This window comes from Aspergillus sclerotioniger (assembly GCF_003184525.1).
Source record: "Aspergillus sclerotioniger CBS 115572 chromosome Unknown BO94scaffold_11, whole genome shotgun sequence".
NCBI classification, from domain to species: domain Eukaryota; kingdom Fungi; phylum Ascomycota; class Eurotiomycetes; order Eurotiales; family Aspergillaceae; genus Aspergillus; species Aspergillus sclerotioniger.
Window position 1 is genome coordinate 490,753 of NW_020291001.1, and position 24,771 is coordinate 515,523.

At 51.8% G+C, this 24,771-nt stretch overlaps 6 protein-coding genes across 6 annotated transcripts; 3 read left to right on the forward strand and 3 right to left on the reverse strand.

The window, feature by feature from the left end:
* Positions 1 to 1,901: 1,901 nt before the first annotated feature.
* On the reverse strand, positions 1,902 to 2,964 carry BO94DRAFT_38548 (uncharacterized protein). Its single transcript, XM_025607288.1, has 3 exons — positions 2,433 to 2,964; positions 2,222 to 2,378; positions 1,902 to 2,117 (listed from the first exon to the last, which is right to left on the reverse strand). The coding sequence occupies exons 1-2, from the start codon at positions 2,863 to 2,865 to the stop codon at positions 2,248 to 2,250; spliced, it is 564 nt and encodes a 187-aa protein (XP_025468419.1). The 5' UTR covers positions 2,866 to 2,964; the 3' UTR covers positions 1,902 to 2,117; positions 2,222 to 2,247.
* Positions 2,965 to 3,476: 512 nt separating this feature from the next.
* Positions 3,477 to 5,158, forward strand: BO94DRAFT_534285 (cytochrome P450). Its single transcript, XM_025611507.1, has one exon. The coding sequence runs from the start codon at positions 3,801 to 3,803 to the stop codon at positions 5,088 to 5,090; it is 1,290 nt and encodes a 429-aa protein (XP_025468420.1). The 5' UTR covers positions 3,477 to 3,800; the 3' UTR covers positions 5,091 to 5,158.
* Positions 5,159 to 5,573: 415 nt separating this feature from the next.
* BO94DRAFT_38554 (uncharacterized protein) lies at positions 5,574 to 8,297 on the reverse strand. The gene has a single exon (XM_025607289.1). The coding sequence runs from the start codon at positions 8,102 to 8,104 to the stop codon at positions 5,615 to 5,617; it is 2,490 nt and encodes an 829-aa protein (XP_025468421.1). The 5' UTR covers positions 8,105 to 8,297; the 3' UTR covers positions 5,574 to 5,614.
* A 541-nt stretch (positions 8,298 to 8,838) lies between these two features.
* On the forward strand, positions 8,839 to 10,183 carry BO94DRAFT_534286 (putative pyrimidine 5'-nucleotidase). Its single transcript, XM_025611508.1, has 5 exons — positions 8,839 to 9,085; positions 9,149 to 9,161; positions 9,218 to 9,253; positions 9,320 to 9,745; positions 9,820 to 10,183. Exons 1-5 carry the CDS (start codon positions 9,011 to 9,013, stop codon positions 9,990 to 9,992), a joined length of 723 nt encoding a protein of 240 aa, XP_025468422.1. The 5' UTR covers positions 8,839 to 9,010; the 3' UTR covers positions 9,993 to 10,183.
* Positions 10,184 to 10,594: 411 nt separating this feature from the next.
* On the forward strand, positions 10,595 to 14,734 carry BO94DRAFT_464108 (putative dynactin; the record flags this gene model as incomplete). The annotated part of the gene is made up of 2 exons (XM_025608048.1): positions 10,595 to 11,032; positions 11,093 to 14,734. 2 exons carry the CDS (start codon positions 10,595 to 10,597, stop codon positions 14,732 to 14,734), a joined length of 4,080 nt encoding a protein of 1,359 aa, XP_025468423.1.
* Positions 14,735 to 15,371: 637 nt separating this feature from the next.
* Positions 15,372 to 21,107, reverse strand: chsE (chitin synthase class Va; the record flags this gene model as incomplete). The annotated part of the gene is made up of 4 exons (XM_025608051.1): positions 15,372 to 15,403; positions 15,467 to 20,697; positions 20,749 to 20,937; positions 20,995 to 21,107. The coding sequence occupies 4 exons, from the start codon at positions 21,105 to 21,107 to the stop codon at positions 15,372 to 15,374; spliced, it is 5,565 nt and encodes a 1,854-aa protein (XP_025468424.1).
* Between the last annotated feature and the right edge of the window lie 3,664 nt (positions 21,108 to 24,771).

Consider the following 24,771-nt stretch of genomic DNA (forward strand, 5'->3'; position numbering starts at 1 on the left):
AGGCAAGCTCGGAAGCTCCAGGAAAACGAGCTGTTTGCCATTCAGATCCAACCAACCTGTAGATACCGGGGCAGCGCGCATCGAGCTATGCTTATTCGTTGGAGTCTGAAAGGTATTGTTCCCAACAGGACCAGGTAAAGTACATCATCATCATCACTTCGGGCTAAGTAGCCACCAAGAAGGAAGGGAAGGAATCGAGGGGGGGCTCGGATTTGCCACTGGCGTCCATCGATGCCAGTCGATGCCCTGGAGACGGGATTCCTCCACGTACAGGAATCTGGTCAGTAACAGTAATCAAGCAACTCCTCTATACGTATCCTACAAGACACAACAACCTACAGTGTAAACCAGTGTACGAAATAAGGAATCCAAACAGACAAACAAACAGATAAAGACTGATCATGTGCCAACCTACCCAACCCGACACCCACACACAGACTCACACAGAGAGAATGAAACAACCCAGTAACAGCCATCAGACACGAGATGAGACACTCCCCATCCCGACCTTGCGTCACCGTGTATCATGACTTTCTCCGCCCGGAACCCTACAGCTTCCACTTACGCCCCGGTGTCACCATCTCCCCCGTCCGTCCGTTCCGTTATCGCGATTATCATCTCCCGGATTAGCCCTGGTTCCATGGCACACCTCATCCCCCTCTTCCCGATGCCAATCACGGCGGGATGCTGAGACGAGATCAACAAAAGTTACTGTAAGGTTTACCTTTTTTTTTTTACGGGTACGGGTACGGGTAAGGGAACGGTGTAATTGACTGATTGTTTTTGTTGTGTAGTAAACAGTTTGTAGTAAGTGTAGGAATGGGATAGGATGGATGAATTGGATTACAAGCATAGAGTACAGAGTACAGAGTACGGCACAAAGGTAAGTGATGGACTAAGTAGAACCTACGTAAATACACAATCGGTAGGAAGTACGAAGTACATTACAGAAAACAAGAAGCAAGGACGAAAATACCTACCAGACAAACAGACGACAACCCAACCCAACCCCATCCACCGTAGATCACTGATGTAACCACCACCACCAACACAAGCACAAGCACAGTTACACCCACACAACAAAACAACAAATCACACACCACCTTCTACATAACAGCACGGCCCTCCCACCATTCCTATCTTATCTACTATGTAATCTACTGGGTAGACAGTTATGTAAGATTCCATCCCATCGATCGAAACCCAATAACTCATCGACGTCATCTGGTGATATGAGTGAGTGGGTCATTAACCTCATTACTTTTTACATACATACAACAAACAAACACAGTAACATACGGACAGAATGTATGTTCATACACGCTCTGGGGTAATCTCATTACAGACACATGCAATATGTAGGGTGTTATGTATGTAGGGCTCCCTATCTACAAACATACATACATTTACACACACACACACATACTATGTATAAGTAGGTAGTCCGTGCGGTAAGGCATGCAGTAAGATAAGTGTGTATGTGGTGTGTCGGATGTGTTGTCTTACTGTAGATAGATATCTTGCATTTGTGTCTGCATCTAGGTATTTCTTTCTGATATGATATGATATGATATGATACTGTTTACTTATTATGATAGGAGGATGGGTTGAGTGGGGTATCTGTGGTATCAGATGCGGATGGAATATGGATGGCTGGGTACTAGGGAGGATGGGGGACAAAAGTACAAGTTGTGTTGGCACGCTGCTGTGGGCTGGGTGTTGTGGTTCGATCTATGCGGTATGGGGTAGGTAGTACATCAATCAACATTGACTATCTAACTAGGTAGTAGGATTATTTGTCTGATGTGGAGGTAATGTTTCTAGTACTTTATATTCAGTGAGTAACCTAGTGCTTTGTTCTATATGGTTTTGGGGGAGAGTGTTGATTGATATGTTGGGATCATGTTTACTCGGGTATATATTCAGCATAGTATTGTCATTCTCCATTCAGTTCGGCTTTGAATTTCGCAAGATCAAAAGGGTAATACTATTAAGTCTAAAGAAACAGAACTCTATGTCCGGTATATGATTAAGCTGTAAGTGTAAAGCATTTTGTCCTCCGATCAGGTCATGAATTTAATGGCCTGAGACGACTTCTATGGAAGCGGGAGCAGGACCTGATGCCTCAGGCTGTCAGCACGCTCTCTACATAAAAGAATACAGAACCTCTTCTAACCATAACCATCACGGTAGGCATAAGACTTTATTAACCTGAACTAACCTGAAAACTGGTATTATATCACAGTGTCAAATTCCCCCTTCCTGCGACTTCAACAGATCTCGCACAATGTTCGCATAGACTTGATCATATGTCCACGCCACAAAGGGCATCACCCACCATACACATTTGACATTCAGATCCACTACTAACATCCATCCTAAGACCCCATCAGTATCGAGCATTCCAACTAAAGGGCCTGAATTTGTCCTACCTCCTGTATTCTCCGGCTGAACAGACAACTGACTTCCCACTATTACACCGAGCGGTGCGTCGGCTTTGGTCTTAACGCCTGTCTCGGTATTTCTCAACCAAGTCGGAAACTGAATGTGATGTTTCCCCCAGTAAGACACAGGGATGATTGTAATGATGCTATTGATCATGTATGTCTCGATGGGGTCTTGGGTCTCTGGGGTCTGAAACCATTCGTTCTCGTATATAACGGGGTCAGTTTGGACCTGGGTTAAATCGACAATCACTGGATTCAGTGCAATAAAAGCCTTATGGTCATGAAGAGCTTGGATGACTGCATCGGGGTTAATAGAGTCGGGGATTTTCGTGGAGACACGGCGGGTTTTGGAGATGCGCCAGTTGATCGATAGCAAGGAGGCGACGAGGAGGCCCGTCAAGAGCTTGTACGGAACCATTATATAAAGACGGAATGAGGACGGTCAAATAATGAATTAAAGATTGATAGGTGTAGAGGAAGTATTGGACTGAGTGCTGTTGGTGTGGGGATTGTGAGAAAAGGAAGCCGATGTTGCGGCACACTTAGCAGTTCTCGGGAGCACAACTTGGATGCATATTCGGGTCACGACGCCTTGGAAATTTCAACCGCACCCAAATTTTCCAATGTGGAAGCTATTGATAGGCTGCTTGTTAACTCATTAATAAGAGCCCGAGAGAGGACAGATATATAACGATGCCGAATTATTCTTATTCTTGACCACTGGGCACTGTACACCCCTATTGCCAATTTAGTCGATGGCACTTGGCTACCGAGAAGCTAGCACAAGTGTAAGGGAAGAAAGACAGCTCGATCGCCTCTTCTCTCGTGGAATCTCTGTTGGACTTGGATGTCTCCTACTTTATACCGGTACTATAAGGTTTGTCCTTCCTTGTTCGGAATTGATTCAAGATTGGTGCCTGCCATAATCAGGTTTTTGGGCCCCTCGGCCAATCATACTAGGAATTACTACGCCATTGCAAGTTAATTATATCAAATTCTCCTACTTTGTCATACCTTGTAGAATAAGGGGTCGAGCTCAAAGATCGGTTCCGGGGGCGTCATAAGCTGTCACGCTTCATGTGCCACCGATATAAAGAGTATATCTCGTTGCCTCGTTACATGTCAACTTAGATCTATTTTGCACGATGACCTCAAACAGTCGAAATGCTCCAGACAATTGCCGCTCCGTTGCAGATTTTGCTTAGCCTCTGGGAGAATCCTCTTCCTGACGTCCCATATGTATCCTGCTTTCCTACCCTGGGCCTCCTGTCGGAGAAATGGTCCCATGATTTCTACTCCAAGTCGATGGGAGCTCTTTTTGATACAGCCGCAGAGGAGGGTGTGTCTTACACAATGATCGGCGGGTTGCCCTTGGTATACCTGCGAGACCCGGCTCTGATCCGACAGCTGTTTGTGAAAGATGCCGAGTCGATTAGCCGGTGTGGAAATCAGAGTAGAGGTCCCTTTGGAACCGGCAAACGAATCATTCGCAATGCCTTGATTACCGCTGACGGCGATAATGCTCGGCGTTGGCACGCCGATATGCTTCGAGGATTCAGCAATCGACCGGCCATGGAGGCGTTTCACCCCAAGATGTTTTCGATTGCGACGCGCCATGTCCAGAGACTTCGGGAGCTTGGCTCGGGCGATAATCTTCAAGAGTTTTTGCAAGACTACGCCATCGACGTGGTCTGGTCCCTAGGGCTCGGGCTGGAGAATGCCTCTCAACACACAAGAGATTGGCATGAGTCATTTGGGCAATATGTGCAGATGGCAGCGAGCCTATCGTATCCTGTCCACCATGCCATGCTAAACCTCTTGTCTGGTCGAGATTTCGCCGAACCCGACCCCCGCGAAGGCGATCTCCATCAGAGAATCGAGACCTGTATCCTCCAGCTTCTGGAGTCCAACAAGGACATCCTTAACCCAGACCCCGCGACAACCACCCCAAATGAGATGAGCTTCCTTCAGAGGATCTCCTACGAGACAGGCGGGAGCGCAGCCCAGCCCATCACTCCCGATGTTCTCGCCCACGCGAGACAAATCTTCTCCCACGGCTTTCCCGGCCCGACACTCCTCCTTCTCTGGGCATTGAGGGAACTATCTCTTCACTCCGACGTAGAGCAGAAGCTGTGTGCCGAACTCGCACAAAGCAACTGGCATCAAAACCAGGACCTGAAGCTCCTTTCACGGCTCGCGTACCTGGACGCGGTAGTGAACGAACTGGCCCGTCTCCACCCCCCAATCCCTACAACCGCACGAGCCATTGACCGTCCGATTGCCATGCAAACACAGTGCTGTACCAGCTTCGTCCTTCCCGAGAAGGCTCGAGTGGCCGTCTCTTTAGATATGTTGCATCACGATCCCCAGATATGGGGTGAGGACGCCGACCGATTTCGACCAGAGCGATGGGAAGGCATCCGCCCAAATAAGATGGAGAGCGAGGGCAGTTACTTACCTTTTCTCACCGGACCCAGACGTTGTCCATGTACCGGGTTCGTCTTACAGCAGGTCAAAGTGTTCCTGGCCGTATTGTTGTCGGAGACGAAGTTGGAGGTGACAAATGCGGCCATGGTAGAGAAGAGATTGGGTCCGATATCCGAGCCAACAAAGCCTCTGAGCTTTGTCATCAGTCCTTGTTGAATATCTTGAGTTATCTGTGTTGGGATCGATAGATGAAAGAGCCATATAAGTTCAGATGAATATTATTGAAAGTAGTAGTTGGGTTTGACGCACTAGTTTACCTCAGGCCAAAAAGGCGGGTGGATAATGGTCCGTGCACTAAGCAGTCCCGTGAGACTGGACCTCTGCCTCAGGCTTTAATATTGGGACTCAATCAATGCTCTAGCCAGACTGATAGCCACTTCTCAAGATTTTTTCTTCAGATAAGTAATTTGAGCTGACTGTGTTCCATGAAGATATGCTACAGTCCTGTCAGATTGTCTTGCAAAAAGTATGTATAAACTTCATGTATTCACCATCTCCTGTTGCTGTGTGGTACTGTACAGCACTGCGCGCATGCTGTTCCGCGTCTGCTAGGTATTATCCTATCATACAGGATGCCAATGCATCCGATCGCTTTTAGATACAAAACTTGAACAAAACCAGATATATCCGAGTGCATGAACGAATGCAATCCTGGTGCCAATCCTCCATGCCAATGTTCATTAAAAAAGTCCTCCGTAGCGCTGAGGAACTCGGTGGACTACGTCCCTTCCTTCTTCAAGGATGACCCGCTCCGGGTTACTCCCATCATAATACCGCTCCTCCCGCAGAGGTCGCGTAGCAACATACACAGGCCGCTCGATGTATTCTCGGGGCTGTCGCGTGCCGTCATCCATGTAGACGCTCACGTCACGACCACCAGGGCGGACGCTCTCAACCCGTTGGATCACCTGAGGGTCTTCATACCGGCTGGTTGGCGGACGCACGCTTGGCATTCTGACAATCCGCTCCCGGGGCAATTCAGCTTCCTCAAGGTAAGGCGGACGGCGAGTCCCGTATTCGGTCACCTGAACGCTGGCACTACGTGGGAACGGTTCCCTCTCGTCAAGGGCCGCACCGTAAGGCCGCCGTTCACTCGGGGCCGGTCGGGCGTAGTCGGTGACACGTCGATAGGCAGCTTGCGGAGGTGGCATGTCCTGCACGTACCTCCGACCACCGTATGGATCCTCCAGAACAGATGCCGCCCGTACGCTTGCATGGCGCAATGGAGCACGGTCATCATGTACGTCGCTTCTCGGTAACCGGCTAGAGGGCGGAGGCATGGCCTGCAGCCTAGGAGCAGGTAGCGTCTCATAGTATTGATTGCCATGCTCATCAACCACAATCCGGCGCGGCGGTGGTGCCATTACCCGGGTTGCAGGCTCCTCTTCATAATAAGTCTCGTGGAGTCGCGGCGATGTGGGCGATCCCCCAGCCGGAATGTAGCGTCTTGCAGGAGGCGCGGTCAGCTCATCATAATACCTGATTCGCTCTGGTTGACGCTCAACAATAGCGTATGACCCCGCCCGGATCGATTGGGGACTGGCTTGGTCAACATATTCACGAGCAAATTCCGGTTGCCGAGCCTGATGCAAGCTGGCAACTCTGCGCAAATCCTGATCGTCTCGGATCGGGCGTCTAGCACTAAGTCGGGAAACAGTTCGTGGAATCCCTGGTTCACCGTGAGGGTCATACACCTCATACTCATATGCCGGGTCTCTGACGGGTGCCTCTCTCCTCTCTAATACTGGTGTGTAGCGCGGGGAAGCAATGTCAATGTACACAGGTCTTTCTTGGGGCTGGCGGCTTCTGTAAGCCTGCAAAGTATCTGTAAACGGTGGTGGTGAAACAGGCTCTTCCTTGATGAAAGACTCCTCGACATTGTGTGGCGCTTGCGCTCTAGTATAAGATGGACGAGTCCGCACCCTCTCATCCAATCTCCTACGTTTCCTAGACGTCATTGGCTGGACGGGAGCTTCGGGGCTCGCGTGACGATCCGGACCGTAATCTGGACGCGAGACCGAGGGCACCTTGGCGATGGCCAGCGGGGAGACTCTGGATGGCTGCGGAGCGGCAGGCGACGTGATGTGGTTTCGCACGATCCGTACATCGCTGCCCGGTGACAGGGATCTTCGAGCGTGGCGGGGTCGCTCCGGCGCTCGTCGTTTCGTCCCACCCGGGTATCCCCTCTGAGCCCCGTGGTTATCATCCCTCTCCATAGGAGCCACCCCGGGCGCCGGTGGTGAATACTCTGGCTCTTCAAATGCATCGGTCGGCTGGGTGGGTTCGGGGTATTTGCGCGCGGCGACGTCCACCTCACCATGGTGCGGGTGCCTCTGGTCATAGGGTACTAGGTGGTCTGCCACGGGGTAAGTATCTTGCACATCCTGATCCGATCCAGTTCTGTTGAGGGCTTCAAGCCGTTGCAACTCATCTGAATAGTTCTCTGCGGGAGCTTCAGTAGCAAGTTCCTCCGAATTAGACTGAGGTGCCGGAGACTGCCTTTGTTGCTCGCCGTGCTGAGGGGAGTCTGGGGCTCTACTCGAGTAGAACGAATTCTCGTCAAAGGAATCATTGGGCTCTCCTGCGCCAGGGGCATCGATTGACGGAGATGGGTTAACCATCTCAAAGGCCTTCACCAGTACATCGGAAACGTCAAAGTCCGGCTTTGCGTCCTGTAAAGCGGCCTTCTGCCTGGATTCTTGTCTTTTTTGTTCCAACTGCTCCCGCAGCACTCGCTCCACCCTTTGCCGTTGCAGCTGCAGCTCTGCCCTGACTAGATCATCTGACTTGGTCAGAAAGATGGGATCAATTTCTGAGGCAGGCTTAGGGAGTATACGCGAAGGCCCGGTCGTGCCGGAAGGAGCCCCTCCGGCACTGGGAGCCTGCGAGCTCGCAGGTCTGGTTGCCGACGGCGCGGAAGGAGGGGGCTGAGTTTCCGGGGGAGACTTCAGTTGGTCACCCGGTTTTACCTGTGCTGGAGTTGGAGCAGGGGGAAATCGAGATGCGGGTTTGCGCACAAACTGCTGGGGAACCTTCAATCTAGGGTGAGTTCCAGAAAAGATATCGTCACTTATTCTCAGAATCTTCTCATACTCCTGCACTTCCTCACTTGCAGGCAGCCGGGTAGTTATACTACTGCCTGGTGCTGGCGGTATTTGGGCTGTTGCCATGGTCTAGAATAGAAAATGATCCCCGGAGACAATTAAGCTGGCCGAAAGCGTTGTTTCAAACCAGTCACCAGTAAGCCGGATGAGTTTCCTGCATCAGCTTTTTTTTTTCCCGGTTGTAGCACTTTAATCCAATTCACTGCCTCACTTGACCTTGTCAGTGGAGACTAGGATGGGTGGCTAAGAAGGAATGGTGGGTGGAGGGTGTGGGAGGGAGAGAGAGAGAGGGAGGGAGGGAGAGGCAGATTGGAGGATGGAGTAGTAAGTGAATGTGCGGGAAGACGTGGTGGTGGTTGCGTTTGCGTTTGCGGTTGCGGAGGAAAAGTGCAGCTTCGTTGAGGCGCGCCAGCTTGCCAGGCCAGGCGCCACTAGTCAAAGGAAGAGCCACTCCTAGTTCAGATTAGTCACTTCACGGATCCCTTCATAGGCCATCGTCCACGGGCTTGATTGGCGTGCAGTCTGGATTGAACCTGTAAGTACTACTACTAGTAGGTCTGTACGGAGTAGGTGAGCATGCACTAGAGAGGAGATAAGAATGCTCGTCACCAAGTCACCCGACAAAAAAAAGTAAAAAGAACAAGTCAAGGTGACACCGACCCAAAGAACCCCGAAGAAAAGAAAAAGAAAATGAAGACCGAGAGTGGAAATGCCGCGCCGGCTCCTCCCGCCAATTGTCGGACGAGAATCACTCGATTCCCGGTTCTGCTAAGTATCCCCCCTCTACGACCACTGGTGGCATAGACATCTGCTATGATTCATACAACCTTGCGCTCCCTCTTGAGAGTATCTTTTGCTCCCAGAGCATCTTGCGCCAAACCTGCCTCTCCATTCCCTGTCCGGAACCTCCCTTCTTATCGCACGTCTCCATTTCCTTCGCATCACTGCAGTATATCCCATCCCCGAAGAACAATGGCCACTGCTAGCTCTCTGGCCAGCGCGCCGCTGGACCCTCGACCAGTCTTCTTTTTTGACATCGACAACTGTGTATGTGGCCACGTCAGTTCCTATCCCATTTGCTGTCGCTTACTGACTGGTGCTTGTCTGCAGCTTTACTCCAAAGGTGGGAACCTTTGTACCGAGGTATTATTGCCGAGGATACTGACTAACTGCATGAAGGGTGCAACATCCACGATGAGATGCAGACATTGATAAGTGAGCCATTCGCGATCGCGACCTCATTAATGCATATGCGCTGACCCAGTCACTCCCCTTTTCCAGACAAGTTCTTCGTCAAGCACCTTTCCCTGAATGCCAATGACGCACACATGCTCCACATGAAATACTACAAGGAGTACGGTCTCGCCATTGAAGGTCTCACGCGCCATCACAAGATCGACCCCCTCGAATTCAATCGCGAAGTGGACGATGCGCTGCCGCTGGATGAAATTCTCAAACCGGACCTGAAATTGCGCAAGCTGCTCGAGGACATTGACCGGAGTAAAGTGCGGATGTGGCTTCTAACAAACGCATACGTGACCCACGCGAAAAGGGTGGTGAAGCTATTGCAGGTAGATGATATGTTTGAGGGCATCACGTACTGTGACTATTCGCAGCTACCGCTAGTTTGCAAACCAAGCCAGGTCATGTACGAAAGGGCGGAAAAGGAGGCGGGGGCTTCGAGTACGTCGGAGTGCTACTTTGTTGGTGAGTTTTCTGCCCCAACCCTCTTTTTAATTATCTGTAGATCTAGCCTGAAGCAAGTGCTGATGAGTATTCAGACGACTCGCATCTGAACTGCACCCATGCCGCTGACCGGGGCTGGGCCGTAGCCCATCTCGTCGAGCCTGGGATACCCCTGCCCCAGGTCCCGGCCTCTCAATACATGATCCGAAGCCTGGAGGAGCTGAGGACCTGCTTTCCTCACCTGTTCAAAGGCAAACATGAAGCATAGAAAGATTTATACCCTTTGATAGATAGATTCTTAGATGTGAACGGCCTCGTTTTTGAAGATGTCACGAAGACCATGAGCAACGTTACTCCTGTCTTTTGGTTATAGAGAATATATACGATATTCACCTAGAAGTTGTATGTATTTAGTCATCAATCGCGCCCTTGGGATCTCAATAATTCTAGAAATGCAGTGAGGTAAAATAGTCAACGTATAAGATTAAGAAAGCTAACAATCATGATAAGAGGGCCGCAAGCGAGGCCAGCTGCGACTGCCAGAGCTGCCCCCGGGATAATGGTAGATAAAGGAGGACAAGCGAATTGTCCAGCTGGCTCATCCTCGAGCCCCATTGTGTCCTCCACGAAGGGAATCAAGGACAGTGAAACCAGCCAGGAGAGTTGAGACAGACCGGGTCCAAGTAGGGCTACTTGGGTGCCTGTATGCCTTAGGCCTGAAACACCCGTGCGCGGGATCGCGTCCTGAGGCTCCGATCGGAGCTTCCCCGACTGACCCCGTCAACAACATCCCAATCCGCCCTTCCCCCCTCCACTACAGGACAATTCCGTGTCTGCGCCGGGGCTCTCTACCGGCCTGGATGATTCGATATGGCTGACTTATCTCCCGGCCATGTGGTCACTCTAACCGACGGTCGGCAGGCCACCGTTCGGTTCGTTGGGACAACACATTTCGCTGTGGGTGAGTGGATAGGCATTGAATTGGATGAGCCTACCGGGAAAAACGATGGAGCTGTCCAAGGGGAGCGATACTTCGACTGCAAGCCAGGATTTGGCATGTTTGTCCGGCCAACTGCTATCGCCGCAGTCGTTGAGCAGCCCGCACGACCGACCAAGCCAGCGGCTCCTAAGGGGAATGCCAACAACCCGCCAGCGAACCGAAGTCGCGCCCAGAGTGGTGTCATAACAGGGAGCTCAGGTCTTAAGAGGCCGACGTCTTTGTCGTCTGCGAATACGAAGAGACATAGCGCCGGTGCTGCGAGTCCCACGGCGGCCCTGAGAAATGCCGCCCAGCGCTTGTCGACAAAGGTATCGTCCATCTGGCAGCCCATGACACATACAACAGAGCTAACGATTGCCGCACGATAGTCTCCTACGAAGTCGCCGACCAAGACAACCTCCACACCTCTCTCGAACAGATCTTCCGCAAGCAGCACACCGCGGCCGTCCGCGGTGACAGCGAAGACTCGGCCATCCGTCAGCTCCAAGTCTTCTATGGGCCCTCCTCCACCTTTGGCAGCAACCCCTCGCACATCACGACCTTCAATATCTGCTCCGGCAAGCAGAGCGGGCAGACCGAATATCCAGGCTACCTCGTCGGCGCCCTCGGGGTTGTCTAAGCGCCCCGTCTTGCGGCCAACGGGTTCAAATAAGTTCTTGGAAGAAGCAGAAAGTGGATCCAGTCCTCAGTCGGAGGACTTTGAGACGAGTCCGCATGATGTCGAGGAAGAAGTTCCCGATGACGTGGACATGGCTCCCAAGTCTACGAGACCGACATTGCGAACAGGAACCACCAACCAAAGACCACCGCCAACTTCATCACATCGCCCATCAATCAGTGGTAATGGCGTGGCAAGGGAGCTTGACGAGCTGAAAACCAAACTGCGCGTGATGGAAAAGAAACGGACTGATGACCGAGAGAGGCTGAAGACCCTGGAACAACTGCAATCGGAACGGGACAAGTTCGAAGCAATCATCCAAAAGCTGCAGGCGAAATATCAGCCGCAACAGCTCGAAATCACCGAGCTGCGGAAAAAGTTGAAAGACTCAGAGGCGAGACTCGAGGAGGTTGAAAGACTTCAGGCGGAGCATGATTCACTCATGGAGATGGCTGTTCTGGACCGTGAAATGGCTGAAGAAACATCGGATGCGTTCAAGCATGAGTGCGAGACCTTGAGATTGAGGGTTGAAGAGCTTGAGCTAGAAGCCGAGGTTTTGCGAGAAGAGAACGAGGAGCTGGGCCAGGTCATGAGCCTGGAGGAAAAGTCGAGCCATGGATGGTTGCAGATGGAAAGGACAAACGAGCGTCTCCGAGAGGCACTCATCCGTCTCCGTGATATGACCCAGCAGCAGGAGTCCGAGCTCAGAGATCAAGTCAAGGAACTCCAGCAGGATTTGGAGGATTATGCTGCCATCAAGTCGAAATACGAATCTACGAAAGAGAAACTGCTTGTATCGGACAATAATGTGGAAGAGCTCAAGCAGCAGTTGGAGACTGCGCTGGGAGCCGAGGAAATGATCGAGGAGCTTGCAGACAAGAACATGCGGTACCAGGAAGATATCAACGAATTGAAGGCTGCCATCGAGGACCTAGAGGCCTTGAAAGAGATCAACGATGAACTCGAATACAATCACATCGAGACGGAGAAACAGCTGCAGGAAGAGATCGACTATAGGGAAGGACTCTTCAACGAGCAGAGCCGGCGCATCGCCCAGCAAGATGAAGTCATTGATGACTTGGAATATACTCTGGTCCGCTTTCGAGAGCTGGTCTCTAATCTACAAGGGGACTTGGAGGACATGCGAGCATCACAACAGATTTCTGAAGCCGAGGCTACAGACCTTTCATCGCGTTCTCGAACCATGATGGACCTCAACCTGAAGCTTCAAGCCTCTGTTGCGAAGGCGCAGACCAAGACAATCGATATTCAACTCAGTCGCATGGATGCAGAGGAAGCAGCACAGCACTTGGCCATTACAAAATTGTATCTCCCCGAGTACTTCGAGAGCGAGCGAAATGCCGTTCTTGCGCTTCTCCGCTTCAAACGTGTTAGCTTCAAGGCGACATTGATGACCAACACTTTCCGTGAAAAGGTTTCAGACCAGGCATCCGTATCTACGCCCCTGGAGGATCTCTTTATTGCGCATGATGTCATGGAGAAGCTGTTGTGGATTGCTTTTCTCTGCGACCGGTTTGTGAACTACATCACCAACTGTTCTGCCGAAGGATTTGAAAGCATCAAAGGCGCATTGTTTGAGATGGAGCCGGTTGAGCGCACATTGAACTTCTGGTTAGAATGTCTGAAGAAAAACGAGGTGAACATGAAGAAGTGTTCTGTTGAACTGCAACGATCCATCGCCCTTCTATCCCATCTCGCCGAGACTCTTCTTCCAGCTTCTTTGGAGACTTTTGCCGACGAACTGTGCATGCGCTCAATGTTGGCCCAGTCCTACATCGACCATACTGCGTCTGCCATATCTCGTCTTAAGTCGTTGTATCAGTCGAAGCTCGTGGCTTCGGAAGGGGCCGACGAGGAGCACACGTTCATGTACAACAAGATGGAAGGACTCGTATCTCAGGCCCGCGGCCTCAAAGTTGCAATGGGGAAAATCACCCGAGCCCTCGAGGACCTTCGGTCGAGATCCCTTGCACTCTCACAAGACGTTGTTGGGCCATTCAAGCAGGCCGAAGAGGCTGCCAAGGACTTGTCTGATCTGACTCGCCAGATCGGAGAGAACATCGTCTTTCTCGTCATTGATGAGAGCCGCACGGAACCTCTGACCTTGGATGAAGTATTGAACACCATGTCTCAAATATCAACCCTCTACGCCCAGCCTTCGGAGACGGGAAGTGAAAGCAGTGACACGATGTCTCTTATTGGCAACAGACTTCGCAGTCTGGGCGGTCTCCTAGAGGAGCTCGACTCCATCGCGTCTGACTTGTCAATCACAACCGAATTCGAGAGACGTCCTTCCCCTTGGCTTGTCCGGGCCGAGGAGCTGAAGTCCAACAAGACAGTTTCCCCTGATGCAGACGAAGAAATCCGTCGCCTCAAGAACGAGATTCACGAAGCATCGACCGCACTGGGTGTCAAGGATAAGACCATCGAGGAGCAAGCTATCAAGGTAGAACTCGTCGAATCCAGAATGCGCGATGCAAGCAAAAAGGCATCTATGGTCAAGGACCTTGAAGCCGAGATTGAAAAGATACGAGCGCGAGAGTCAGAGCTAGAGGGAACCGTGGACAAGCAGCGCAAGGACCTGGAAGCTCTCGAAGTGGAGCGAGACGATATCAAAAACCGACTGGAAAAAGTCAAACGCATCTCCGGCACAACCGGGGCCACCGCAACAGAAGGGGTTGTCGTCGACGTTGGCGTTTCTCTGGCCACTATGCGGGAGAACGAAGCTCTCCGGGCCGAAGTCGAGAGCCTCCAAGCTGCTGTACGCTATCTTCGCGAAGAGAACCGACGGTCCAACATGCTCGATCCGTTCTCCGTGCAACGCTCCGCCGAGATGTACTCTTGGCTTGATGTGCCTCTCACAGAAGCCCATACAACACCCCAGGAAGAAAAGATCCAACACACCGCCTCCGAAAGCAGAGAGGTCTTTACCCATCTGCTGAAGCTAACCAAGGACTCCAACATCTGCGATCTCAAATCCACCATGACCCAAGAGAACGGCAACCGCGTCGGCTGGCGCCCTTCGAAGACCAAGCTCCGATACCAGGTCCTCAAACAGCGGGAGAACTTCGAACGCTGGGCCGAATGGCGCGACGAAATCATCAGCCACGAACGAGAACAAGACCGAGTGGCCACAGCTAAAAAAGAACGACTGGCTCGTGGGCGCCTACGCGGCCATATGCCACGCAATTCCGCCTACGGGGCCGACTTTCCTCAGGGCGTGGGCCACAGTATGATGGGTCGAGCATGGCAGATCATTGGAATGGAGCATGAGGGCCGTAAAGCCGCTGCCGATCGACCGATCGAACCATCGCTGGCGCCGTCATTCTAAGCAAATATATGTGCAATTATGTATGGACATAGAAGAACCGGGATGGATGAATGACTACTTCGAAGGCTTGTTTCTTTGTTTTTCCCTTTTTGAATTACTTTGATCGATACCTATTTTGCTACAGCTACAAGGAGGAGTAACAATGTCAGCCTTTCTCTTCTTCTTCATCTTCGATTCTCTCGAGTGCATTATACATTTTGTTCCTTGTTATGTACTTGGATGTAAATAGTGATAACTATCTAATGTAAATGTCTACCGTGAAAAAATCAACCGCTCAATGAATGGCAACAGACATATGCAGAGGGGGCAAAATATGAAAGCAAATTAGCACAATGATAATGTACAGCTCCACGCCAAGGCTGTCAGCATAGCTAATGAAACAAGTAACAACAAAAACAAAGACCTTCATTGATTACCATTGGGAGAAACATGCATCTCGATGTGAGGTTGGGTAGGTGGAAGGAGGGGATGATGATGGGTGTAGTCGTCGTGGATGTCATAGACAGAGTTGGGAGTAGAGGGGTTGGGAGATTTTAGTCATGTCGAGTGAAAGAGAAGTATCTCGCTGATTGCGTCGGTTGTTTCATCCTTCGCTAGGAGCTGTTTGTAGCTTGTCGGGGGCCAAGAGGCGACTCGTCTAGAGGTTGCCGGCGAGAATGGCTTCGGTGGCTGGAAAGAATGATCATGTCAGAAACGGTATTTTAGATAGGGCTTTGTTTAAGCAGTCCTTACCTGAGTTGATGTATGGACGCTTGGCGTCAAGCGCGACACCGAAGCGCCTCTCTAGCTCCAGCTTGATGCTCTTCTTGGTCACCGTCATCAGGTCTGCTGTCCGAAGAATTTCACGGATCTCCGATAGGATGGCATCGTCGCTGGGCAAATGAGACAGGTCCTCCATCTCCATCTCCATATTCCGGCTCATCATATCCGAGGGTGCCAAGGACAGGCGGGATGAATAACGGGGGAGGTTGAGTTGGGACACCGGTCTCGAAGCCGGGAATCCGTACTCGGATTGCATCGGGTGATAGGACTTGGTGCCGTAAGAGAAGCCAGAAACTTCGGAACGATCGTCTCGCGAGGTCTGTGCCTCCCAAAGTTCCGCCTGGTATTCCTCCCACGTCTTCTTCGGGATAGATGCCGGGTCGAACTTGCCTTCATCGGAGATAACGACCTTGCGACCGGCTTCTCCGGTGATGACACGGGTGTTACCCCAGGAGAAGTCGTCCATGTGCCAGAACGAGTACAAGGGGAGCGCTAGGGAGGAGATAGGGATACCCAGGATGTAAATGATCATCCATCCGATCATGTCCCACTTCCGCCGGAAGAGGAAGATGAGTGCCTGCAGACCGTAGATTGCAGCCAAAAGCACGAACGCGGTCCACGGAATCGTTGACGTGTCATGAATGAGCCAATAGATCAAGTAAACGATGTAAGCGACTGTGACAGGCTGAATGACAGTACTGATCAGATCCACAAACACGATGAAGCGCATACTAAAGCAACAGAAACCGCAAAGCTGCTCCAACGGGATCAGTTCGATCAGATTGTGGACAGTGGAATTAATCCACCGACGACGTTGCGATAAGAACACAGCGAAGCTCTCAGGGGCAATCGTATAGGCTTTAGCAGCTGCGATGTACTTGGTCTTGAACTTGGGATGATGCTTGATTAGCAGGGTGGTCAGATAGCGATCCTCACCCAGGTGAAGCAGGTTCTTCATGTGGAGAGTGTCGACGCGAATTTCCGAGTAGGCTTCGATGATCTCTTTGCTAACGAACAAAGGCTTGCCACTCTCGGCAGAGCGGATGCGATACATGGTGAAGCAACCGGGCAAACAGGTGATTGACCCGAACAGATTCTCGAAAGCCTTGATGAGATTGTGGGAGATGTAATATTCGTAGACTTGAATCATCGTCACCGCCGACGTTTTGGCGTTGGATAGGGCGGTTTCACCACAAAGTCCCAGGATGCGAGTGTCGGCCAGCAGAGTTGACACCATCCGTGTCGCTGCATCAGGTGCAACCACGGTATCGGCATCGACCTGTAGGATGAACTCGTAGAAAGTGGGATTGACACCAATGATGTTGCGGATCTGATGATACATCTCCAGCTCCATAGGGCTCATGGGGTAGTTGTAGTGGACGCGGTTGAGGAACCGCATGAGGACCATCTGGGAGTCACGCTTTCCTCTGTTACCAGGGCGAGCGACCTCGGAGGGCTTGCCAACCTTGACCACGACCATGAAAGGAACAATGTGGCCCTGAACCTCATACAGACCCGAGTAAATCTTACCCATGTTGTGCTGTTTCATACCCTCGCCCAAACTCTCAAAGCTCAGCGGCTCAGGGTCAACCGATTCTGGCACACCGAGGATATCCAAAACAATCCTTGGAGTGGGACGATCGTTTCCTTGTCCGATAATCATACCATCACAGATGACCACGAGAAGCTTGCGCTTATCATCATAGCGCATGCGAGCCATCGAGTCTATAGCACGGCGAAGAGAATCCTCGTCTTCGGTGTAAGCCGGGACTTGACAGATGATGAATTTGTCAAGATTCTCTGGGAGGTTTTTCCTTGAGAATTGCAAGGCCGCGAGGAACTTGACGATGACAATCAAACAGATAAAAATCGAGATAGCAAGAATGAAGTAACGGGCAAACAAACACCGGGGCGAGTTACGTGTATCCACATGGCCGACAAAGAAAAGATTGTCCAAACATAGTTGCATACGTTCGCGCATCACCGTGTCGATTGCCAGGTCTTCCCAGTACCTCGTCAGGTCCTGACCCGGAAGTCGTTGGAAGAGCTCCACAACCAGGTCATCCATGAAGTTCCGATCAACATTAGCAGGGACCGATTCCCCAACAGGGGCTTGGACTCTCCTGCCTCCGGCTATATACTCGGTCAAGTCATAGACCCTTCCGTTGATACTTCCAATGTATTGTGACTTATCCCCCAACTGGGTCAGATACTTCGGAGTGTAACCGACCCATCCCTTGAAGTAGTTTGCTTTGAGCATTATCATCTGCTCCTGGAACCAGTCAGGACGGGATTCATTGGTGAAATAGCGGAAATCATGGTAGACCCAGTTAGTATCGGTGGTGCTGACGGTCGTGGCTGACCCGGAAATGTTGGTCGATTTATAGTCCAGGAGCACCGTAGGGTCAATCGATCCGTCTTTACCGGGGCAAAGAGCGGAGACTTGGACTGGAAAGAGACCGGTGGCATCAGTACCAGCATATTTCTTGAGCGAAGACTCCGGCACGATATCAGGGTAGTGCGAAGGCATGAATTTGCCCAGATTGAAGACGATGCCACGAATGGCAACGAAGGAACTATGGCCATCCTTGCCGTTATGCGAGCTCAGCTCGCCCGAAGAATACACATGCTGTGTGGGACAGATCAAACCGGGGAATGCGACAATGAAGAAGATGGCAAAGGCACAACTGAACCAGATGATCAGATTGATTGCGAGCTTCTCACGCCAGGCAATTCGGACATCTTTCCGCGGCATGCGCCCACACGTCTTGATCAAGAAATCCGGGATGAAGAACGTGAGCAGATAGACAATGGCCATCCAGCGCTTGCGACTACCAGACACAGGCGCTTCGTCCACCTCTTCCATCTTCTTTTCATTCCCTTTTTCCAGCATCTGTTCTCTGGTATCCAGATTGCGGAACATGTCGCCCGAATTGAACGCAGAGGCACCAGCCTCGGAGCGCCCGTCGAATTCACGGCTACTGGAATATCCTTGTTTGCCTTCATCGCCGTAGATAAAGCCCCCAGGGGACTGATCAGAGGGGCCAAGAAGTCGAACTTTCGAATCGGTATGGCCCGCAGCCCGCGGATGAAGTAGACCATCGCCACCTTCATCAGAGCCATCCGCAGCATACACTGGGACCACGCGCTCGCCCAACTTGGCGAGATCCGCCCAGCAGCGCTCGCTGAGGAAGACACCGGTGCTGCCGACCCTTGCTTCATTTCCTGGCCAGCGTTTTTCGTCCAAGACAACCTCTGACTTCTCTCTGTCGCTCCCGACCACAATGTTGTCAATCTCAGCCAGACCCAAAAACTCAGCAAACGGAAGGAAGATGCTGAAATCGGCATTTCGGAGACGCTGGCTGATTTCGGCGATGCCTAACGTTTGCACTTGTGCTCGCACGCATTTGCTGTCAAATTGGTTCGCAATCCGGCGATCGTTGGGTTTCAGACAGAACACAAAGTAAGGATTCAGATTGGCAGAGCCTAAGCATTTGCTTACAATGTCCAACGAGGAGAGGAACTGGCCAGCAGCACCTTGAATACCGCTAGCCATCATTGCGCTCTTCCGCCGCCCTGAACTCTTTGTCGTGCTTCCTGCTTGGCTTTCGTACTCATCTTGATCATCTGCTGCGGGCGCATCAAAAGCGAGCCGAGATGGCCCAGTCTTTCGTCTAGCCATGCTGGGCATTCGCATGGGCTTGGAGCTTACCTGCGCCTGCATGATCGCGGTCTTCTCTTGAGGGTGGGTGACTGTTTGCAGAGCTTCTTGCCCGAAGAGCTCTCGCACAAAGTCGCTACTCGTAGACTTCATGAGGTTCATCAGATCCCCTGAGATGATATCACCGTTCTCCTCTAGCAGACCAGTCGCAGGATAGTCAACCTCTCCAGCGAAATGTTTCACAGTAAACGAGGACCGGGCGCCTTGGGAGATCAAGGACGTCCCCTGGCCCGTACCGCCCACAGTGATGGCGGGATTCTTATTCTCGAATCGTTTCTTAACAGATTCGAGGAACTGGGAATCAGTCCGTCCACGTCTTGTCTGATCATCAAGGATGCCAAGCAGCCCATTTCCAGACTTCAATAGGCCACGAACGGCGTCACTGTTGTCGAAGTAGCTCGTTGCAGGTACAGAAACTTCTTCGCGTTCCAGCATCTCAGCTTTTCGGTCGAAGAACGACTGCAGGCAGAAATTGTACAGGGACTCAGTAGCCGCATTGCTTAGGAGTTGATCCAACGTAGAGCCAGTAGCACTGGTCTGAGAGAAACCCGGGAAGTCAACGATAGAGATGGTGTTGGCTACACTATCTTCAGCTGCACATATCCTTTGGTTGATATTCTCAATGATATAGGCCACCAAGAGGGAATACAGAGTGCGAGCGAGCCCGTCCGCGTTCTGCCGTGCGCCCTTGGGATCGAGCATCACCGTCACCCGTTCCCGGTGAATAGTCTTCGTCCGATATCCGAAACTGGCCTCGAGTTCCTCCACCCCCAAACCGAGGAAGGCAGCGATGACGGAAAGAACATCCTTATTCTTGACAACGGTGACCAACTCGCCACCTTCATGGGAGTAACCACCGGATTCTTCCGCCGAGGTAGTAGTGGCTTGGCCACTGACAAAGTCCAGTTGACCAAGGTGAAGAATGGTAGCGAGGACCTGACAAAGTTCGGCTATCTCACCGCGCGGGAATTCCAGTTTCCTGAGTGCAGTCTTGAAATGTTGAAAGCCATCGGCATCGTTGATGCCGACCTTGAGTTGAGTCGGGTGGCCTAGGTATCTCCATCTCTTATGGCCGATTGAGGCCGATGAAAGTCTCCCACCAGCGGTCGACACGTGAATGGAATTGTCGAAGCCCAAGTGCTCTTTCTCCGCAGCGCTCGTGCCGGCTAGCAGGTAGTATAGCACGTGGAAACTCCGCTCTCCGGTGGGCACAGACGCGATGCGGCTGCGCTCCAGTCTGTGGTCGATGATCTTACCACCGATTAAGGTGGGATTGACAGAGGACGACCCGTCATATTGTAGCTCCAGGAACAGTCCAGCTTTGGATGCAGTCGGTGTGGTCACCGACTTGGTCGTGGTCAAGGTGTCGAAAACAAACGCAGCATATGATAGCTTCGAAGATAGCGGGGTAGCGGAGAAGGAGAGAAAGGACGACAACAGGTGTGAGCGAATGGTGGTCTTTCCAGACCCGCTTTCACCACTGGAGACGAGATTAGCTTCTGGTGCGAAGGTTGTTAAAGCATGTACCTACAGAAACACGACAGCCTGATTCTCTCCGCGGGCACCTAGACGAGTAAAGGCACGCTTAGCAAGGTCCTCCGCCTCTCCCATAGCACTGCCTTCCTTGTCGCCATCAGGACCTCGGGCTGACGACGTATAGGTGTTGAGACTGATCAATGCCTGGGAGGATAGGCGGGCTGTCGGTAAGCCGACATGGAAGCTTGAGAACTGCCGTCAGCGAGCTGTATTCCACAACGTCATGTAGGAGGGATCTTACCGGCTGGCAAGGTGTGCGGTCAAGTGTGTGTCTGATTGTAGATGGGATGGTAGCGACGGTAACGAGGACTGGGCATGTGACGGCGTGCGTCCGGACGGGGCAGTTCCAGCCATGTTGCCGGAGAGGTTAGAACCTCGAGATTGCAGCACTGGGAGATGTCAGGCTTTCACCCGGATAACCGCAATGACAGCTGCAACAAGATCTGGAGGAACGGTGGCCGACAGGAAGCAAGATGTCGTCTCGACCCCGATGGATCGCTTCTGGTATGCTCGGCCGAGGGTGAATTATTTGGTTATTTTGGGAGCAGGAATGCTCAATTATCTTGGATGGGGAATTCCTAGCATTCACAGGAAGATAACTGCATTGCTCGAATCGATGGCAAATACAAGCCGATCACAGGACCAGGGACGATCGGTAAATATCCAAATTTCTATCGTGTCACTGAGAAGCGAGAGGCAGCGCAGCGCAGAGCGAGCAGGAGTGGCGCGATTCGGCCAAACGATCGTATATAGGCTTTCCAGGTGGATTAAACGAGGGTTGCTCAACGGGACGTTGGGACTAGAATCAAGGATGCAGGCCAAAGAACAGGACGAAGAAGGAAAGCGAAATGTGATGGATGCCGATGACAACCTTAGCACCCGAGCGACTGCGAAGGAGAAGGAGAAGCACAAGATGATGGTGGAAGCTGTCCGGGGTCAAGCCGCCGACAATAATATGGCTAGGTAATGGACTACTGTTGATAAAGGGAAAAACTTCAGACTTGGGCTGTGGTTGGTCTAGTCGCGCGTCCCGAGCCAGCGCTAGCCAGTCAGTATGTTGCCCGTCTGGGTAAGTCCGTATGGGACTGGTACGGCCGGCGGGGGGGGGGAGGGGTCTTGCAAATTACTAGCGGGGCTGTATCAACCCCGTAATGCCACTATGCGTTGGGGATGGTGTCGGTGACGGAGAAATTCATCTCGTCCTCACAGGCTCACAGCCTGAATCTTTATCCCCGGTGGCCAGAGACGAGGTGAGAGACATGTAGCTAAATTAAAAGTCTAGCCCGGTGCTTGTTTTGCCCACGCCGCCCTCCCGTGTCTCCCCTCCTGAGATGGGGATTATTTTTGGGACAATGCATCCTGCGCTGACAGCCGAAGACCCGCGGATCCTCAGCCGGTGGGGATGTTCAACCCGGTCGGTCGAACCGTCCCTGATTGTTCCCTTGGACTGAGTTAGTGGTTGGTGGTTACTCCTTAGGTAAGACCCGAGCCAGTCAATGAGGAACTCTAGATTAAATCCCACTGGATAGGAGGGCGGCAGGGAGAAAACAAGTTGTCGAGTTATCAACCTTCGAGCTGAAACCAACCCCATTATTATGACAAAATTACTCCTCGGGGGTCTCAGATAGACTAAGCAATAGTAAGTACGGAGTACGGAGTACAGAGTCGAGGACGACGACGACGACTAGAATGTGAGACGAGGGCCTGCCGCCCGCCCCAATGTCCTGGCGACCGACCGATTCAATCTGATGTCAATCATTCAGCGCCACCTGCAAGAAAAGGGGTTGGTCCCCTGCGCTCCCTTTGACAGCAACCAACTCTTCGTGACCGACAGGAACCGGGGGGTAGGCGGCCTCAATATATGCACGACCACCTGCAGTCACCAGTGGGATGTTACGAGTCAGAAGTTGGTTAGCGATCTGCGGTCAATATCTAATAGATGAGACGCCGTGGGAGTCAAGAGCGGAGACTTGACTGTTTGAGAGAGAAGAAGAATCTCGCGGTGGGAAGATCGTGATCACCCAGACCAAATGCGAGCCAAGAGGACCCTGAGGGGCCCGGGAAAACATAAAAGCAGTAGGCTATAGGCTAAGCCATCGGTCGGGGTGGACCGATTGGATCATTCGATCGCTTGACCAAAACAGCCAAGTCTGAAACTAGGGGGTGAGTGGTGACCGTTCGGTTGCTGGTAGAATACGATGGAAGGGAGGCCAGCAACCATCCCGCGTAATAATAATAATAATCAGATCAAGGTCAAAGTGGGCGAAACATGAGATGTCCCAGTCAATAATCAGTCCCTGCTGAGGCGTCCAGTAGATACCTACCGCTATGTAGACTCGCGGTCTTTGCGTAGGTAGAGTTTCCCTTCATACCAAATCGTACATACCACCAGTCACCCACGCCCGTATTAGGGAGTTGGTCTCTATCTATCAGTCTCAGCATCATACTACTCCCTCCCACCTTGCCTCTCTAGTAAACGGACTACCGACCTAGACTGTGACACGGCGGGTATTATTGATGCTGCAGCCAAAACAATGGCCAGGTTTCTCGGGGGGGTCGTTCCTTTTGAACAAAAATAACAACAGTAAGGCGACCAGCCGGCACTGGGGCGCGCCATCGTGGATCATGCTGATGCATGACCTTTGGATAACAGCATATGACAGCTACCCCTCCATGCTGAGGAGTCCCAAAATAGAAGACAAAGAGAAACGGTACGGCGATGATGCTGGCAAGTCGATAAGGTGGTGGCAAGTTGGTCAACGTCCATTGGCTTTGACTGAGACATTGAATGTTGTCCTGTCGGGTAGATCCAGTCGCACTGGCTACGCTCGTCGGAGGGAGCCCGCTAGTACCGTATCGCCGGATACACCGTACCGCTTGGTGAGCCTGGTATGGAGCCCCCCGAGTGAGTGAGACAAAGTGTGCCATTTATAGGGTCCTTAAGGGTCTAGGGCCATGGATCTGTCCCTTTTTCACCCCCCGATTGGCCCGCCTCAAAGTACTGCTGCACGCCACATGACATCCAGGGGAGGCTGATGCTCATCGCGGAAATTTTCAAAACGGTGGGAGATAGCGAATTCTTACTTACCCAACGTATCGGTGCCACTGTCTTTTTTCTTCGAAGGCATCGTAGGTTTTCTCCGAGCATGATGACCAAAGCGAGCGAGGGGGAGGCGAAACGGTGTTCTCTTCGGGATGCTCCTAGTCTGGTTGCTAAAATACCTATCTCCTGCGCTTCCCTACTTAGAGTTAGCTAGCGGGTGGCTAGCATCAACCATAGTGCTTTTCGGTCGGTTCCCTTTGCAATTGCAAGGCTCCTGGGGCCATGATTACCAATGAGAATCCGGGCGACGGGACAGAAATTCAATCGAAACGGAGGGCATCCACTTGCTGCAGAAGTAATTTTCGTACCGCCATACCTAGCTATCCCGATGGAGTCAAGCGGTTGGGTGTAAACTAAACCCAGAGGTACCATACAACAACATATCGGGGTCGGCAGCCTCGCATCACACTCTTCTCTTTCTGCTCAGTTGCTCGGGCTTCTGTCGGTTGCGTTCCCCTCTCGCTGCTGCTTCGATGTTCATTGTTTTCCTTTTCTGTCCACTTCCGCTGTGATTCTTGGGTCGCTTCTTCTCCGCATTCTTCTGTTCCGTTGCCTGTGTTTTTGATCATCATAATCTTAATAATTTGCAGTCCTCGTATGGCAACATTCGCTACGGTCTATCGCCCCTAACGTTCGCTCTCGAAGATACGAATCGCCTGGCTTTGTGCAAACGCCGTAAAATCCTTTTATCTTCGACGTTCGACACACTTCGAGCTCTATCTTGCAAATTTTCGACCATTCCCGTCGTTTGGAACTATTCACATGCGTCAATCGCCTACCATCGAGTGAAGCTTGCGAGAACCCATGCTTTGATCAGCGGCCACACCTTACGCTCGTTGAATCTGGCTCTTAGAGCGACCACCAGATTGGCACTGCACCTTTACCATCGTTCTATCAAGTGCTGTGCGATCAGGC

Coding starts and splice junctions, on each gene's coding strand:
- BO94DRAFT_38548 (XM_025607288.1), bottom strand. CDS start 2,865: ATGGTTCCGTACAAGCTCTTGACGGGCCTCCTCGTCGCCTCCTTGCTA. Junction 2,379..2,432: donor TCAGCCGGAGAATACAGGAG/GTAGGACAAATT, acceptor ATGGGGTCTTAG/GATGGATGTTAGTAGTGGAT.
- BO94DRAFT_534285 (XM_025611507.1), top strand. CDS start 3,801: ATGATCGGCGGGTTGCCCTTGGTATACCTGCGAGACCCGGCTCTGATC.
- BO94DRAFT_534286 (XM_025611508.1), top strand. CDS start 9,011: ATGGCCACTGCTAGCTCTCTGGCCAGCGCGCCGCTGGACCCTCGACCA. Junction 9,254..9,319: donor TGAGATGCAGACATTGATAA/GTGAGCCATTCG, acceptor CCCCTTTTCCAG/ACAAGTTCTTCGTCAAGCAC. Junction 9,746..9,819: donor GTCGGAGTGCTACTTTGTTG/GTGAGTTTTCTG, acceptor ATGAGTATTCAG/ACGACTCGCATCTGAACTGC.
- BO94DRAFT_38554 (XM_025607289.1), bottom strand. CDS start 8,104: ATGGCAACAGCCCAAATACCGCCAGCACCAGGCAGTAGTATAACTACC.